At 55.8% G+C, this 17,208-nt stretch overlaps 2 protein-coding genes across 2 annotated transcripts in view; one reads left to right on the top strand and one right to left on the bottom strand.

Moving 5' to 3' along the window:
* Window positions 1-154: 154 nt before the first annotated feature.
* Window positions 155-14,442, top strand: SMCR8 (SMCR8-C9orf72 complex subunit). Its single transcript, XM_045487580.1, has 2 exons — window positions 155-3,052; window positions 9,201-14,442. The coding sequence occupies exons 1-2, from the start codon at window positions 693-695 to the stop codon at window positions 9,652-9,654; spliced, it is 2,814 nt and encodes a 937-aa protein (XP_045343536.1). The 5' UTR covers window positions 155-692; the 3' UTR covers window positions 9,655-14,442.
* The window catches only part of SHMT1 (serine hydroxymethyltransferase 1), a 28,251-nt gene continuing 25,297 nt past the window's right edge, over window positions 14,255-17,208 (bottom strand). Inside the window, exons 10-12 of the mRNA XM_045487586.1 lie at window positions 16,353-16,469; window positions 15,654-15,764; window positions 14,255-15,307 (exon numbers count right to left, since the gene is read on the bottom strand). Of these exons, the coding sequence (XP_045343542.1) occupies window positions 15,135-15,307; window positions 15,654-15,764; window positions 16,353-16,469 (401 nt within the window). The 3' untranslated portion in view covers window positions 14,255-15,134. The remainder of the gene's footprint in view (window positions 15,308-15,653; window positions 15,765-16,352; window positions 16,470-17,208) is intronic.

The raw sequence follows: 17,208 nt of genomic DNA, 5'->3' as shown, positions 1-17,208 counted from the left end.
ACCCCTTGTACGTTTCCGCTCCTCCGTCCCACTTCCTTTCTTTCCCGACAGTGGTTGGTAAATCGATTGTCCTTGGGAGAGGCCGCTGGGAAGTTCCGCCCAAACCTGTCGTTCGCTCACAATCCTTTTCTCTCCCGCTCGGAAGTCTACGCGGACGCTTCCGGGTCACGCGGCGCAAGACACCGCGAGTCATGTGATGCCAAGATGGCGGCGCCGCGGTAGCCTGCTCCAGGTTGTGGCGTCCAAGGAGCCGCGACGGTTTCTGCCCTCGGGCCGTGGGGGCGGCAGCGCTTGACTGGCCCCTGCGGCGGCCCGTAGTCCCGCGTTAGGCACCGGTTCAGGGCTGGGCTGTTGCTGTCGCGGTGGGTCCGGGTGTGCGAGTGACCTCGCTGCAGGTGTCCTGCGCCGGACGCCCTCGCCCGAGGAGGAGGAGGAGGGTAACCCGCCTACCCGGTCTTCTGGACCTGCGGAGTTCATGAGGCCCCTCGGGGCTCTGGAAGAGTTAGCTGTATCTCTGACGGGATTGTGGGAGTTGGAGCCTTCGAGTGTGCGAGAGACAGCCTAGTACCCCTGAGGGCGCAAAGAAGACCGCAAGGACTTTGCTTCCTCTTCCAGAGGCATGGCTTCCCTGCATTGATTACCCCGCATTCTTTCTCACTTCTTCTCAATGTTCTCTCCATACATCTGGAAATATGATCAGCGCCCCTGACGTGGTGGCCTTCACCAAAGAGGAGGAGTACGAGGAGGAGCCTTACAATGAGCCCGCCTTGCCCGAGGAGTACTCGGTGCCACTCTTCCCCTTCGCCAGCCAAGGAGCCAACCCATGGTCCAAACTGTCCGGGGCCAAGTTCTCTCGGGACTTCATCCTTATTTCCGAGTTCTCCGAGCAGGTGGGACCCCAACCCTTGCTGACCATCCCCAATGACACCAAAGTTTTTGGTACTTTTGATCTCAATTACTTCTCCTTGCGGATCATGTCTGTGGATTACCAGGCCTCCTTTGTGGGCCATCCCCCGGGTTCTGCCTACCCCAAGCTGAACTTTGTGGAGGACTCCAAGGTGGTGCTGGGAGACTCCAAGGAGGGAGCCTTTGCGTACGTGCACCACCTTACCCTGTACGACCTGGAGGCCCGGGGCTTTGTGAGGCCCTTTTGCATGGCTTATATCTCAGCGGACCAGCACAAGATCATGCAGCAGTTTCAGGAGCTCTCAGCCGAGTTTTCCAAAGCTTCTGAGTGCTTGAAGATGGGCAACAGGAAGGCATTTGCGGGAGAACTTGAAAAAAAGCTGAAAGACTTGGATTACACCAGGACAGTGCTGCACACCGAAACGGAGATCCAGAAGAAGGCCAACGACAAGGGCTTTTACTCATCTCAGGCAATTGAGAAAGCCAACGAGCTGGCCAGTGTAGAGAAGTCCATAATTGAACATCAAGATCTGCTGAAGCAGATCCGCTCATACCCTCATCGGAAGTCGAAGGGGTCTGCCTTGTGTTCTGCGGAGACAGAGCACGCGCAGGACCAGGCCGACCAGGCAGCCACTACCTCTAACCCTGATGAGTCGGCTGACGCGGACCTTTACACCTGCAGACCTGCCTACACCCCCAAGCTCATCAAAGCAAAGTCCACCAAGTGTTTTGACAAGAAGTTGAAGACCTTGGAAGAGCTCTGTGACACGGAGTATTTCACCCAGACCCTGGCTCAGCTCAGCCACATAGAGCACATGTTCAGAGGAGACCTGTGCTACCTCCTGACCAGCCAGATTGACAGAGCGCTTCTAAAACAACAGCACATAACGAACTTCCTCTTTGAAGATTTTGTGGAGGTGGACGACCGGATGGGAGAGAAGCAAGAGAGCGCGCCCCCTAAGCCCAGTCCAGGCAGACCGCCTTCCAGGTCTCTGGACGAGTGTCCGATTCCTCAAGTGTTCATTAGCGTTGGTTCTTACAAGTCCAGTGTGGAGTCTGTGCCCATCAAGATGGAGCAGGAACTTGGAGATGAGGAGTACAGGGAAGTGGAGGTGACAGAAGTGAGCAGTTTTGACCCCCAGGAAAACGTGGACTGCCTGGATATGGATATGAAAGGGAGCATCAGCAGTGGCGAAAGCATCGAGGTTCTGGGCACGGAGAAGTCCACCTCTGTGCTGTCTAAGTCTGACAGCCAGGCCAGCCTCACGGTGCCATTGAGCCCCCAGGTGGTCCGGAGCAAAGCAGTCAGCCACAGGACCATCAGCGAGGACAGTATCGAAGTCCTCAGCACCTGCCCCTCTGAGGCCCTCATCCCTGATGACTTTAAGGCCAGCTACCCAAGTGCCATTAACGAAGAAGAGTCGTACGCAGATGACAGCGAGGGAGCCATCCACTTCCAGGCGAGCATCAGCCCGCCAGAGCTGGGTGAGGCAGAGGAGGGCAGCTTAGAAAACACCCTGTCCCAAACGGACTCCTCCTGCTGCATTGGGAAGGAGAGTGACAGTCTGCGGGTGCCCCTCTCCACCCCAGCCCACACACACTCTGACCCGGACGGAGTAGTGAGCAGCCCCCCGCAGCGCTACAGGCAGAAAGACCAGGAGTTCCATGTGGACTTTGCGGGGGAAAATGCCAGCCCTTCCCGAGACAACAGTTCTGAAGGCTTCCCTGCTTTTGAGCTGGACCCGAGCCGCCTGCTGGCTAGCCGGGATGTCAGTAAGACCAGCCTGGACAACTACTCGGACACTACCAGTAATATGAGCAGTATAGCCTCCACCAGCTCAGACAGGACTCCCTCCTCTGCTCATCCCACCGGGCCCTCTTCCGAGAGGCATAAAAAGAGGGCTGGCCAGAACGCCTTAAAATTCATCCGTCAGTACCCCTTTGCCCATCCAGCCATCTACTCCCTGCTCAGCGGGAGGACCCTTGTGGTCCTGGGGGAGGATGAGGCCATAGTGAGGAAGCTCGTGACGGCGCTGTCCATCTTTGTCCCCAACCACAGCCGTCACGCCAAACCGGTGAAGCACTGGGTCTCCTCTCCTTTGCACATCACAGATTTTCAGAAGTGGAAGCTGATCGGCCTGCAGAGGTAACTGTTTACCGGGGGTGGGGAAGGGCCCTGTCCAGTCAGAGACGAGGTTTTGAACATCCATCCCTCTGAGTGAGGTTAACACGTCCGTGTGGTGGGGCCAGAATCGGGAGACCTGGCTTCCAGACCGGACCCCCAACACTCACTCTGTAACTTTGGGCACGTCCTTCCGTTTCTCTGGTCTCTTTCCTTGTCCCTCCTGTGAGAGGTTGCAGTTCCTAAGTGGTTGCCAACTGAGGTCTGCAACCTGTCGGGTCAGAATTATTTAGGTGAATTTGTTTAGATCGGGAATTTCTGGGCCCTATCCCCCAAGAGATTCTGACTCAGTAGGACATGGAGTTTATCTGGTACACCAGCAAGCGTTGGAGGACAGCTGACTTCCAGAATTTAGGTTCTTGGTGATCCTCAAATTCACACTATGGTATAAATGATTGAGAGACCTGCTTCTGAGAAAGGTCTGTGGTATTCCTAGAAGATGGCAGCCATCACTGGTGACAGGGACATCAGAGGGGTCCAGTGGCTTTTACTCCACTGTCCTGTTCACCCTAGAAAGCTGTTCCCCCCCCCCCCCGCCCCCCAACTTAGAAGTCTGTCTTAATAAGGAAATGCACGGGGCACTTGGGTGGCTCAGTTGGTTAAGTGTCTGACTTTGCCTCAGGTCATGATCTCATGGTGGTTCGAAAGTTCCTGCCCTGCTTCGGGCTCTGTGCTGACAGCTCAGAGCCTGGAGCCTTCTTCGGAGTCTGTGTCTCCCTCTCTCTCTCTGCCCCTCCCCTGCTTGTGCGCGCTCTCTCTCTCTCTCTCTCTCTCTCTCTTTCTCTCTCTGTCTCAAAAATGAATAAACATTGGGGCGCCTGGGTGGCGCAGTCGGTTGGGCGTCCGACTTCAGCCAGGTCACGATCTCGCGGTCCGTGAGTTCGAGCCCTGCGTCAGGCTCTGGGCTGATGGCTCAGAGCCTGGAGCCTGTTTCCGATTCTGTGTCTCCCTCTCTCTCTGCCCCTCCCCCGTTCATGCTCTGTCTCTCTCTGTCCCAAAAATGAATAAACGTTGAAAAAAAAAATGAATAAACATTAAAAAAAATTTTTTTTTAATAATAAGGAAACGCAAGGCCCAATTCCTACTTTCTCTGTTTGAATGCTCTTTCATTTCTGTAAGTTACTGGAGGTTTAGTAGACTCTCTTTTGTTTTTTTCCAAATACTGCTTGACAAGTTGTCTGGTCTAAGGGTCTCTCTCCCTCAGGGTGTGCCCTCATCCTCTTCCCAGCGGCCCGCTTTGCACATCTGTAAAACAGAGGCGCTGTTGCAGGCAGCCTGCACCTCCCATGTCACATGGAAAGAGCAAAAGGAATTTCTGCCCTGCTGCGGTCAGCAACCGTTTGTTCTGATTTTCCGTCTTGCCTTTTGCCGAGGTCCTTGGTATCGGTGAGGTCGCCGTGTCCCGAGTTGCCCTGTTTGCTCCTCTTGCAGAAGTCACCCGGCCCTCACTCTAACCCTTGCTGCGTTAGGCTTTTCCCAGGTTCGTGGTGCCGAGATTCAAGCAAGTGTTGTTTCCCCGTCTTGACTTGGCTCGTTGGCCACGCTGGCGGGTGCTGGGGTACCATCTGGGGGTACCTGAGCAAGGACGCTGCCCTAGAAGACTTCGTAGTTCAGGAGCAGAGACGGGTGGCCAGAGCCTTGCTGAACAGGGAGGAGAGTTCCAACAGCAAGTGCATCGTGTGTTCTAAGAAAACCAACGGGGGCAGGTTAGTGAAGTGTGGGAAATGGACAGAGGTGCTTGGGGAAGGCTTGAGGTATTTGGCTTGAGTGACCAGGAGGGTGGGCTTGCCAGCGTGTCACAGGGACTTGGTATGACATGGCCAAGACACCTGGAACAGTCCCCTCCTTGGGCCACACAGGAAACCACCGAGTTGAGTCCTTGCTTGTGGATGCAGAATCAGGAGTTAGAGGGCTGCACGGGGTGCCCTTGTGGGCTTTGTCCTTCCTCTCGGGATCCCGTCCCTCGGCTGATGCCAGCCCTATGCTCGGGTTTAACCCACCTGTTGCAGGAAGGGAAGGACTTTTCATGGATTGTCTTTGCTACTTGTCTTGGTGGAATAATGCGTCAGTGTCCCTTAAACACACCTCTTCTCCAGCTGACCCCTTCACCCCAACCTTTGACCTTTCCACTTACTCACCTCTAAAGATGGAGAGTCTAAAACGCACATCAATCTATTGACGGCCCGCTTATCCAGGACCAGGCTCAGGACAGTGTCGCCCTTTCTGCTTTCCCTGAAATTCCCTCCTTAGAATGTGCCAGAACGGCAAAAGAAGTTCATCTCTTACACCAGCTCTGCTCTCTTGGGTACCTGGCTGGAGTGCTGTGTTGAGGATTCTGAGGCCTAGGCTGGTCTGCCTTGGAACACCTGCTGTGATCCAGTAATGAAGTCTGTGGGTGTGAGAGAGTAGCTGGCGGACGGGCTCCCCGAGGTGCAAAGGGTTCGAGTTGGTCTGAGTCCTGGGCCGGCCCTACCGGTATTTAGCCACAGGTCACTCCTCCACGCGAGGCTCTGTTCCCTCCTGAGCAAATGAGAGGGTTGGATCACTGAATGACCATTTGCCAAAAGTTTATAGGCGGCTATTAAATGCCAGCCACCCGGCCTGCTGCCAGAATTGTAAGGTGAGTCAGCCATGGTGCATCCCCGTGATAGGACAGGCGCTGTCTTCATGGGGCCCCCCACGCCAGCCCCAGCTCTGTCACCACTCTGTCAGCCTGACCTCTGAGCCTGTTTGTATCTGCACACGGAGCTGACGAGACCTGCGTCGTGAGAGCAGGTGTGGAAGGGCCCATCGCATCTGGTCTGTACCTGATCACTGTGAGCCTTTCTCGGATAACCTCGCAGGGACGCGTACCGACTCACGGCAGGCGGGCCAAGGCAGCGGCCGCTGAACGTGGCCCTCCCCGGCCAGGCTCTAGAGCCTTTCAGCATCCCTCTGTGAAGGCGAGGGACCCATCAGAAGTGACAGGCGAGAGCTTTGCAGACATTCCCTAGGGGGGAAGTGCCTCCCATTGCTCTGCTTCTCAGACCTTCTGGGCGTGCGCACACGCTGGGAATTGGCAGCGTCTGCCGCCAGAGGGTCCCGCTCTGGTACGAGATACAGTGGGCAGGGGTCGGAGGCCTTGTTCCCTAGGGGGCACGTCACGGGAGTGGGGACTGGTTTGGCCACCGCTCACCCAAAGAAATCCTGGGAGGTGAGCAGTCGACCCAGTATGAATTCCGAGCATGAAATTCTCATTCTCATTCTGAGATGAAAACCCGAGGAGTCGTGGTTCCTTGTGGTTAGGGAGGGACACAGTGGGCGCTGTGAGCTCAGGTCCTGACGCTGCCACTATCCGCCGTGTGAATTTGGGCCAGTCTTCTCGTTCGTTTGCAAAAGCTTGTTGGACACGTCTGTGAGTGGGGCTTAAGATGCTTACCGTGTGCAGCTGTGGGGAAGGTGCACATCCGGAATGTCGCAGAGCCCCCGTGTGGAGCCTGTCCTTGGACACGCTCAGAGTTGCGGAGAGGTGGTGAGTCAGCCCAGCAGGCAGAAGCAGTCTTCAAACCGCGAGGCAGATTGAGGCCCGTCTGAGGGCCAGCATTCAAGAGGAGTAGAAGAGTGGCCATGAAGTTCCTGCCCAGGGATGGGTTGCTCAGCGATGGCAGGGGTTGATCCCCCCCGTGCTGGGTTAATCTGGAATCCGAGAACTCTGACCCAGGAGGGTCTGTCCCCTCTCAGGTGCTTTGACTCCAGCCAGAATCAGCTCAGATGATAATCTGTTTTTAAAGACTCTCACCCCAAAACTGCCGGTTTCACCGCCCTTGGATTTTTTTTCTACTGAAGTAGGCTTTCTGCCTGGAAATGCTCGTCTGTCAGATCTATCACACGTGGGTATAAGAGATGGGTAAATACTCATGGGTACCAACTCATGTTGGTTTCCCTTTTGAAGTCAAAATGAGGGGTAATTGTATTGCTTCCAGGTAGCAGGAGCAAGCGCTGGACTGTTTGAAAAACACAGCTCAGTACTCACGGGAGAGAGTGCTAGTTGTGGGGGGTGGAGGGGCGGGTAGAGGCCCTGGTTGCGTCCTGGCTCAGCCACTTTCTAGCTGGGGGACCTTGCGTGAGCCACGGCCCCTCTCTGGGCTTCAGTGTTCACATGTGTCCAGAGGCTGCCTCCGGTGTTGGGATGGGCGGTAATGAACCTAAGACAGGTGTGGGAGGAGCAGAGGACCAAAGGCCTGGGGCTTGCCTCTTTCCGTGCTAGCTCGCCTCCTGACCGAGCTTCGTGGGAAACAGGTGGAGGGAGAGTTAGAAGGAGCAGCATCTTCTGAAAAAGTGGTGCCTCTGTAGGTAGGGGTAGGTGTGGGGGTGTCAGAGCTCCTGGGAGTGGCAGGGCCGAGGCAGGGCGTTCCAGCAGGACAGGTGGCTGGAATGGAGGGACAGGAAGACGGGGCGAGGCCTGGCTTTTCTGCTGCGGCAGAACCTCGGGGGGCTGGATGTGCCAAGGTTGAGGAGGCATTTGGCCTGCGGCCTGGGCCCCCTTCTGAGGGAGGTAAGGGTGCCTCAGGAGTAGACTGAGAAGGCGGTGTCCCCGAGAAGCCAGTGAGCCACCTGCAAGCCCTGCTTCTTCATCGCCTATGTGATGGGGTCCCCACCCCACTACTCTCCTCGTGGTTTTCACGACACATGGCCCATGTGGCTCTGTTTTCCCGTCTCTGTGGTCCTGTTCTTGTATGGTCTGGATGCCCCCTGAGGTTCTCGGAGCCCACCTTTCTTGTAAGGCCCAGCTCCGAGGCCGTTCTTCCAGGATTTTCCTGGCCCCGGGCCTCCCCGTGGAGACCCAGACCACATCTCTACTCAGTGTACCTACCATGTGCCTGTCCTTTCTTCCCAGCCTGACCAGGCTCATTCTTCGTTGCCTGTTCAGCCCCTAGGTCACTTCCTGGTATGTAGTAGATGCTGTTAACTACACGAGAAGATGACAGCACCCAGGAAGGAAAAAATAGGAGGTTACCTTGGTCCCGAGTGATTGTCAGTCCTTTGTCCACAATATCTCAGGTCTGGCACAAGCCCTGAATTCCAGAACTGTGTCCGCCTATGAAATTTCTGGTCAGCCAGACATTTGCCAGACTGCAGGGTGACTCTCTGGGAAAATTCAACTAGAGGATTTTTTTTTTTTTTTTTTTTTTTACATTTATTTATTTTTTGAGAGACACAGAGAGACAGAACATAAGTTGGGGAGGGGCAGAGAGAGGAGACACAGAATCCAAAGCAGGCTCCAGGCTCCGAGCTGTCAGCACAGAGCCCGACGCAGGGCTCGAACTCACAAACCGTGAGATCATGAGCCAAAACCAAGAGTCGGATGCTTAATTGACTGAGCCCCCCGGGCGCCCCTGATCTAGAGGATTGTACAGAGCTACTAGGGTTGATCACTCTGACCCCTTCCCTCACTGAACAAGCCTTGCCTGCCTCTGATGTATGGGCACAGTAGTGGGCAGTGGGGCAGGAGGCCAAATCAGATGGTCCTGGGTCTGCAGAAGCCTTGTCCAGTGGGAGAGACTAGAGCTAAATGACAGTCCCCACGCTGATCATTGCTGGGCTGTTAGTACTGAGGGCCAGGCACTCTCCTAAGCACAGCCCATTTTGTCTCTGCGGTGACCGCTTGAGGCAGGACCAGTGATCTCTGTTTTACAGAGGGGGCTCTGAAGTGCTAAGGAACTTGGCCAGGGTCACAAAACAAAAAAAGCAGGGAAGCGGAGGGGATCAGGGATGGCTGGGTAAGGCTTGAATTGCCATAAACCAAGTACCAATGGAAGGGAAGGGCATTCTGGGCAGAGCACGAAGGCCGGTGATTTTGAGGCCCTTCTGAAAGCTTGGCGTGGCCACAAGGAAGTCGTGGATGTAACAGATGGGGCCTCAGAGGCCAACAGGAAGCAGGGCCTGTGGGCCATGCCAGGGCACTTGAACTCGGTCACGAGGGTGGCGAGGAGCCCTTTGAAGAGCATCATGATCAGATTTGCCTTCCAGAAAGAGCTAGTGAGTATTGGCCGGCGGAAGCCGGCCTGGCAACGGGAAGACTCCCCCGCCCCGCCCCGAGTCTTTCCTCCTGACGTTGGCCTGTGTGTTTCAGAGTGACGTCCCCAGCCGGCGCCGGCACCCTCCACACCCTGAGCCGCTACAGCCGCTACACGAGCATCCTGGACCTGGACAGCAAAACCCTGCGCTGCCCCCTCTACAGAGGCGCCCTGGTGCCCCGGCTGGCCGACCACCGCACTCACATCAAGCGGGGCAGCACCTACTACCTGCACGTCCAGAGCGTGCTCACCCAGCTCTGCTCCAAGGCCTTCCTCTACACCTTCTGCCACCACCTGCACCTGCCTGCCCACGACAGGGAGACCGAGGAACTGCTGGCCAGCCGCCGGGCGAGCTTCCTGAAGCTGAACCTGGGTCTGGTGAACGAAGACATGAAGGTGGTCCAGTACCTGGCTGAGCTGCTGAAGCTGCACTACGTGCAGGAGCCTCCCGGGACCGGCCACCCCACGCTCAGGTTCGACTACGTCCCCAGCTTTTTGTACAAAATCTGAGGTCAGTCCCAGCCACTGTGACCAAGACCTGTGACTCAGGGTACGGGGAGGGGAGGGGTTGGCACGAGCAGGCGGCCCTCTGAGCCGTCTAGGCTGCTGGTGACCTGAGTGGGAAGGAAACCAAGGTGGCGGCGCTGGTTCCCACGTGGCTTCAGGCGGTTTGGGAGTCGGGACTCTGGCGGAGGCGGGCGCCTGGCTCTCCGAAGGCGTCAGTAAGGACGGTACTAGGTCTCTCGGCCCCCCCTGGCGAGGCGGGGGCCGCTTGGCTCCCTGAGGACTGGTAGCCAGGCCAGAAGAGAGCCAGCGTCCTTTCGACGGTGCGGGGGGTGGGGGTGGGGGGCGTGAGGGGTGGAAAGGTGAAGCCCACGCGGGAGGAGCAGGCTACCCATTCAGCTCCCAGACACACGGGCAGCAAAATGAAGGGAAGCGCCCCGTTAACTGAAATGGTTTGGTGGGAAACTGGACAACGGAACATCCATTGCCCCATTCAGATCCCTGCTAGGGTCTTTTACTCGGCCCCCTAGAGCCCATCATCCCAGAGAAAGCCCCTGAATGAGTGACACGGAGGGGAGGCAGCCGTGCCTCAGTTGGGTGGCGGCAGACGCGTGACCTGCGCCCCAAGGCTGCAGGCAGAGCGAGCAGCACCCTGTCTGGTCCTCGCTTCCCCACTAGGCACAGAAGTGCCTGGGGGAGGGGGGGAGCTCGTACCTTGCTCCCCCGGGTCAGCAGGAGGGACTAGCGTTAGTCGCTAGTCCCTGCTTGTGAGTGAGAACTGCTCTTGCAGCTGGAGAGCCCGGGGCCACGGTGCCATCACCCCCGTGCAAGTGACGAAGAGCCGGCAGGCCTCTGGGGCCCAGCCCACCAGCCTTTCTGGGAGCGAGTCCACGCTGTCCTCTTGGGGAAGGTCTGCAGACATGCTGGCACTCGGCCGAGGTCACACCCCAGTCCCCCACCCACAGCAAACCTTTGCAACCACTTCACTACCTCTTGCGGGTCTTGTGGGCACGGTGACGGCGCGATTCCACCCGGCTGCTTGGTCCAGGCGGGCAGCCCAGCTGGTGAGAACCCACGGGCAGGGTCTCCCCCAGGAAGGAGGAGAGCCTCCTTGTGTGGCTGGCTGTCTTCGTGGATCTGTCCCCCGCGGGCCTGGAATACCCACACCTCACCGCCGCTCACTCCTGCCCCCACGCGGGCCCTCCAGATACACGCACCTCACCACTGTTCACTCCGTCCCGCGCGGGTCCCCCAGGTGTGCTTACCTCACCACAGCTCGCTCCCGTCCCCATGTGGGTCCCCCAAGTACATGCTCCTCACTGCGGCTCACTCCCGCCCCCATGCGGGCCCCCCGTAAGTACATTCACCTCTCGGCAGCTCACTCCCGTCCCGTGTGAGTCCTCCCTTCAGGGAAGGAGACAATCCCCGACTCACCCACCATGACCTCCCTGAGGCTCCTTACTCAGTTGCTGTTGGTTTCTTGATAGAGTTTCTTGCAACCTTGAAGTTTTTACACTTTTTTTTTTTTGTATGGCTGCTTTTTTTTCTTTCTCCAACTAGGGAGAACCCTTAGTATTTCTGCTTTTTAATTCGTTCCAAGAAAATTGTGATAAAACAGACCCGAACCAGCCACGGGCGGTTGCTCCTGAGCACGCGTGTGTGCACCTGCCAGTGCCGTGTTCCGGGTAGTTGGGGTCTTGCTGTTGAGACCGGTCTGTCAGCTTTGTGGCCTACCGTCGAGGTCAGGTAGCGGAGGCGGGAACCCAAGGGGGGTTTGCGTCACATTCCTCCCGTGGCCCCTTCCTCGCCCGGGTCCTCCACACAAGGATGTGGCCCGTTGGCTCCTGGCCGCCGGCTTCTGGTCAGGGTCCACATTCCTGGCAGAGGGTGTGTGATTTCACTCCCGAGGCTGGGCCTGAGGACCTTTTAAGGTAGATGGTCTGTCTACATCTCACGGGTGTTCTTTGTACCCGTGCCCGTTACTTTGTTCACGCACAGAAGAGTCGCCAGGAATGTTTTGGCAGCTTTTAAATGTCAAGCGTGTGTTTGCATGTGGGGAAGGCTGCGTAGGATGCCTGTTTCTCTCCATGGGCTCCCCTCTTCGTTGCCGCCTCCCGTGTCCCTCGTGTTCAAGATGCTGCTCTGTTTCCTAACTGGGTGGCTCACTGCTGTCTACTCAGGCCTCCAGGGACATGACCTTACGACACTTTATCTCCAAGGGAAAGAAGGGTCTGTGGGGTCCGTTTCACAAAGTTGAAAGCGATCGTTGGCACCACCATTGCTTTTCATCCTGTTCCACAGCATCACGGACTCTACAGTTAACATTGCTGTCACCTGGGAAACTGATCAAGGCAGAAGGTCGGTCACATCTGGCCTTCTAGAAGCTAAGGCCAGGCAACACGGTAGTCTGAAGTAGAAGTCACTTTGGAGGGTGCTTGCTTGGAAGCTCTGCCTCGAGGATGGTTCCAGAGGCCCCAGGATTCTGAGGCAAGAGACCAGTCAGGTGTGAACAGAACGGCTGTGCCCTGTCCTGGGGCCAGCCTCAGAAAGAGTGGGTGAGGAGCGTCTCCCTTGAGTCGTTCCTCCGTGAAAGAAAGCTGGCTTCCCTGACAAGTAGTTAGACTCCAGTTTTAAATTTTGGTGAAAACCTAGCTTTTCAGTGTGGCAGTTTCCGAGGATTGCTTGATGCCAAGAATGTTTCTTTCCAAAGGGATTTTAAGGTGGCAGAGGGACTGAGCCAGTGTGGGCAGGCACTTGAGACTGTGGGACTGCCCTTCTCAGACCCCCTCCACTTTGGAGAAGCGGAACCCACTAGAAGTCCCGCGTCTGCAAATCTTAAGGCTGGGAGCTCTATGCGACAGGGCTGTCTCTTTAAAAATATTCGTTTCAGGTTTGCCTCAGATAAAACATCTTGAAAACACTTTGCAGAAAACGGAGGACATCCGTGCCCCTTGACTTTGTCAGTCCTGACTCATTTTGAAGGCCCAGGCACCAAAACTGAGTTTATTTCAACTTCACTTCCATTCCGTTACCGCTCCCCTGCCCCCGGCCACCCTTTCTCAAGCAGTCCAGGTTGAGAGCAGCCTGATAAGGTTAGCAGTTACGCAGTCGTGTTTTCTAGAGGCCTACGTGTGGCCCTTGGGACGCTCCGGCCTGAGCTATTGCCTCACACCTCACCATTTCCCTAGGGACCTTGCTCCATTCGGTGGAATCTTGGGGTGTTAGAAATTGTGACTTTTCCATGATTAACTTGCAAGAGCTGAAGTTACACCGATAGCGCTGGAATTTGGAAATGAACCGCGACAACCCACCTGTCATTTCCCATCTAGCTTTTTGCTTCTCCGTTGCTATAGTCAAGGTATTGTAGGTTTCAACCTCAAATGACTTATCCCAGCTCAAATCCTGGGAAGTCCAACAGTTTCTACCCCAAGTGCCAGGGCTGCTACAGTTCAACGACATGTTTCTGGAGGCTGGGAGCGGCACGCACGGTGACCGCCCACTTCCGCCAATGCGAGACGCATGTCCCGACCTCCCCGGACCTGCTGTTGCAAGGCAGGTCAGCTTCTCCTCTGCGGTAACACTCAGCCGGCAGGGAACCCGTCAGGGAGTGTGGACGATCTTCAGAGGAGCTGATCTCCCAAGCCAGCAATCCGGTTTTACTTCCCATCTCCCTAGAAAGCTCGGAAGAAAGTGCCTTGCTTTGTGCTTTGGAAGCAAACCAACTAGCTTTCTGGCTTTTCCCCAGTACTGTGACAGAAAGTGACAAAACTGGAATCTTTAAAAGAGGTACAGTATTAGCAGACTGCAAAAAGGAGAAAGCATCAAATTGCTACTCCAGGCCGGAAATAAAACCAGTCTCAGCTGATAAGGTCCGAGCACACCAAGTTTTCCTGGGCCCCCAAAGGAGAACGCTGTGAGCACTGACCTAATCTAGCCTCCTCTGTTCAGGTTTGGTATGACCATAGCGGGGAGGAGGAGGCATGCAGGGCGGGGGGGGGGGGGGGTGTGGAACGAGCACTTTGCAGTGAATTAAGCCACTGGTGTGGAGCCCACGCCTCCTGGGAGTCCTTATCTAGCTCCAAAGTGGAGACTACACAGGAGGGTCTTGGAGATGCCCTGGCCGGGGGAGGAGCCAGGCCCCCGAACGGAAGACTGTCCCGGCAGCATGATGGCTCCCAAACTGAGGCAGAGATATGGGGACTGCTGTGTCACCCACACCCTGTGGAGTCTGCGGCCGTTGTCCGCGCCCATGCTGGGATAGATGCCAGTAACGTGCTGGACCCTCGACCCCAGGGGCGCCTTCCGGGCAGGACCCACCGACTGCCCCACGCTGGCTGGCTACACAGGTTGGGTTAATATAAGCGCCACCTTTGAAGACTGCGGTGAAAAGCATAGTCTGTGATGAATTCGTGTTTGTTATTTTGGGAAAGCTATTTTATTACCGCATGTCCCTCTGTCCACGCGTGTGAACGTGAGTCCTCTACCACCACGTGAGCTGTGGTCGTCACCACGCGAGTACTTCGAACACGCGTGTGACGCCGGCTCTTGGGTCTGGCCGCACCAGAGTTTAACCGGAGTAAATGCCAAACAAATAGTATGAGAAGTGTACTTTTTAAGAAATTAATTTATTTGAGTTTAGATATTTTTGAAATATAAAAATTGGTTGTATTTTTTAAAGCTCTTATGATTCTTGTAGACATTCTGTGGTTACACATTCGATTGTGCTTATTAAAAATGGTCATCTATGTTTTGCACTTTGGCTCTGTGAAAAATAAAGTTTCTCTGGGAAGGTGACGCTCGGTCTCCTGATTACAGGGGGGAGTTGGTTATCTGGCACAGGGAAGGAAAGCCATCTCTCCTCAGCCGGTGCTTACACCTGATGGGCCCTGGTACCCTCCGGGGGTGGGGGGCGAACGAGACCGTTTCCACGACACCCTGAGTGCCATGGAGAAACTCCCACCATACTGGTTGTCCGGACCTAGCTACAAGATTCGCCTTCTCATTGGTAACGGTCATCAATCGGTGCTGCAGCAGCCTGCCGCGTAACAAGACATTAAGAAGAGGCAGCTTTTAGAAGCTCCAAACTGGGGTGTTTCTGTACTGCAGAGTCTGGAGGAAGCCCGGGAACTCAGAGAAGGGCGAGTGCAACTACTGGGGTCTTTCCACTCATCTGCCCTGGACCCAGGCTAAATAATTGCAATTGTCCAGAAGAACTGAGAGAAAGGATCAAATTTAAACTCCTTAATAACCTGTCCCAGAATTACTAACAATGGGTCTTAAACAAATTTTGATTTCTGGAGATAATGTGAGGAAAGTCCAAAAGAAACCCCCTCAGAGGGCATGAAGTTGACCCAGCCTGGTCCCGTGTGGTGCAGCTCTCCTGTCTCCCACGAGGGCACCAGGTCCTCGAGCAAGCAGTCCCTGTGCAGTCCCGACAGTTGGGTGCCGGGCAGGTGCCCACGGGCAGGTGGGGGCTGGCAGCTCCTCTAAAAGGCAGGCAGGCCAGGCAGAGGGAAGAGAGACGCGAAGCTCTCCACTTCCTCCCTGAGAGCCCTGATGGCCCTTTGGTGCTTCTCGTCCCCGGCCAGTTTCTCCTTGAACTCCTTCAGGGTGGCTCTGGCACCAACGTCGTCCTGAATCTGCAGAGTCAGTTCTATCCCTGCGCCCGCAAGAGACAGAACGGGTCCCCTGTGGCCTCACAGTGCCAGTGCGGCAGCCCCACTGGGCCCGGGAGACACTCCCGAGGCCCGGGGGCGTGACAGACTTAGGTGTTCACGTCGCCCTCGGAAAGGATTCTCATGTGGCCCCCTTCCTTGGGCAGGACAAGTTACAAGCCTCTCAGACTAGATGGGCTGCTAAAGTGATCTTTGCCGTCTCTCGTCCCCAGCACTCAGCCCTGACGTGGACTGTGCTTTCGCAGCTGGATCTCAGCTGCTCAGCCACAATCAGAAACTACACACACACACACAGTCTAAAGTGGCAAACCTCCAGCCCTTTCTCCTTACCTCTGTGAATAAACTGGGCTACTTTTTGGAACTCTTTTTCCAAAAATCCACGGGATGTCAGTGCCGGAGTCCCCAGACGCAGTCCGCTGGGCCGCAGTGCACTTTTGTCACCTTCAAGACAAACGGGTTCTGTCCTTTGGCTGCACCCAACTCCCCACTGACCCCTGCGCATTTAAGAAGACAGCTAGCCAAAACACCGGCCTGTGGGTGCCCACTGTATCTCGGAAGCAGAGCGCTGCTGATTTAAATGCCAGAGGCGGGCACAAAGGCACAGGAGACGGCCGCACGTTGTGGCCACTGTGATGAAACAGCAAGGAGGTTGCCTTCAGTGGCATGACCTCCCAAAAGGGAGGCTAGCATCCTTATGAGTCAGGGATGCATCACCCACATTCTTTTTACAAACCCCTGAGAAACCCAGCCTGTTCCAGAGGCCCCTGCTTCCCTTCTCCAAATGCTTGTAAGCCCCTCCAAGCAGTCCACCTCAGTCCCTCCCTCTCTGTCCCTGGCAGGGTTAGAGCTGCGTCAGAAGGAGCAGGCCAGGAGAGAGCCAGGATTTTGCCCCATGCCATACGGTGTATGTGCCCCTTGAAAATCCCTTGATGTCTGTCCCCAGAGCCAAACTATCATCGGCTACAACTCTGGCCAAAAGAAATCTAAGACAGGAGTGGTACAGAAGAGAAGACCAGCAAAGATTCTTACCTGGACAGGTGTTCTTGTTGCAGGCTATAGAGCAGGCTTCTAGTACCTTCTCAGCCCTGCCACCATCCGTGCCTTTGGAACGGAGATCCACGAGGATCAAATGGTTGTCAGAACCACCTGGAAACCAAGTTGGACACGTAGGAATGTGGAAAGCTGACTCCCAAGTGAAGGAATCTCTCTTCCTAAGAAATGAGGGTAGGGATCAAGGAGGCTAAAGCAGATGTGATGAGGAAGGTGAGCACCCCCACCACGTGTCCTGAGAGACTTTAGTCCCATGCTAAACAAAAGATGCCCCAGGACCTAAGAGGTGATAGTTTACAAAGGGTACCTGGTGACTGGGAGCAGGTCCTTGAGCCCGAGGGGAACCAACGGTAGCTTTCCCAGCTTAGGCTGCCCAGCGCCCTGACCCAACACATGAGGGTATCGAGGCCACTAGAACTTTCTGGAGCTGGGCCAAGGCCACCAGGGGTCTTCCAAGCACCTGGATCTTTCCACTTTGAAATCTCATTAATCCCGGGCCCTTCACTTGGACAACAGCAATGACTTCAAAGGTGCGGGACCCCACAGTCCAGAGATTAAGCCACGCCCCCACACTTGCTGTGGCTTTAGGCAGCTCAGCATCTGGGGACCTCAGACGCCCATTTGCAAAATGAGAGCGATAATTCACGAGGCTGTCGCGAAGTTTAAATAAGGTGCCGCGTATAGCACTTCGCCCATACCAGGCACAAAGCAGGTTATCACGAACGCTGGCTCCTGGGCTTACGGTCGCCACGATCTGCTTCGGCCATCTACACTGTGTCCTCAGAGGAGAGTGAACTGGGGGTGAGGGCAGGCCTGGGAGCTCAGGAAAGTGGAG

The sequence above is a fragment of the Leopardus geoffroyi genome, chromosome E1 (assembly GCF_018350155.1).
Source record: "Leopardus geoffroyi isolate Oge1 chromosome E1, O.geoffroyi_Oge1_pat1.0, whole genome shotgun sequence".
NCBI classification, from domain to species: domain Eukaryota; kingdom Metazoa; phylum Chordata; class Mammalia; order Carnivora; family Felidae; genus Leopardus; species Leopardus geoffroyi.
This window is presented reverse-complemented; position numbering and strand designations above follow the sequence as displayed.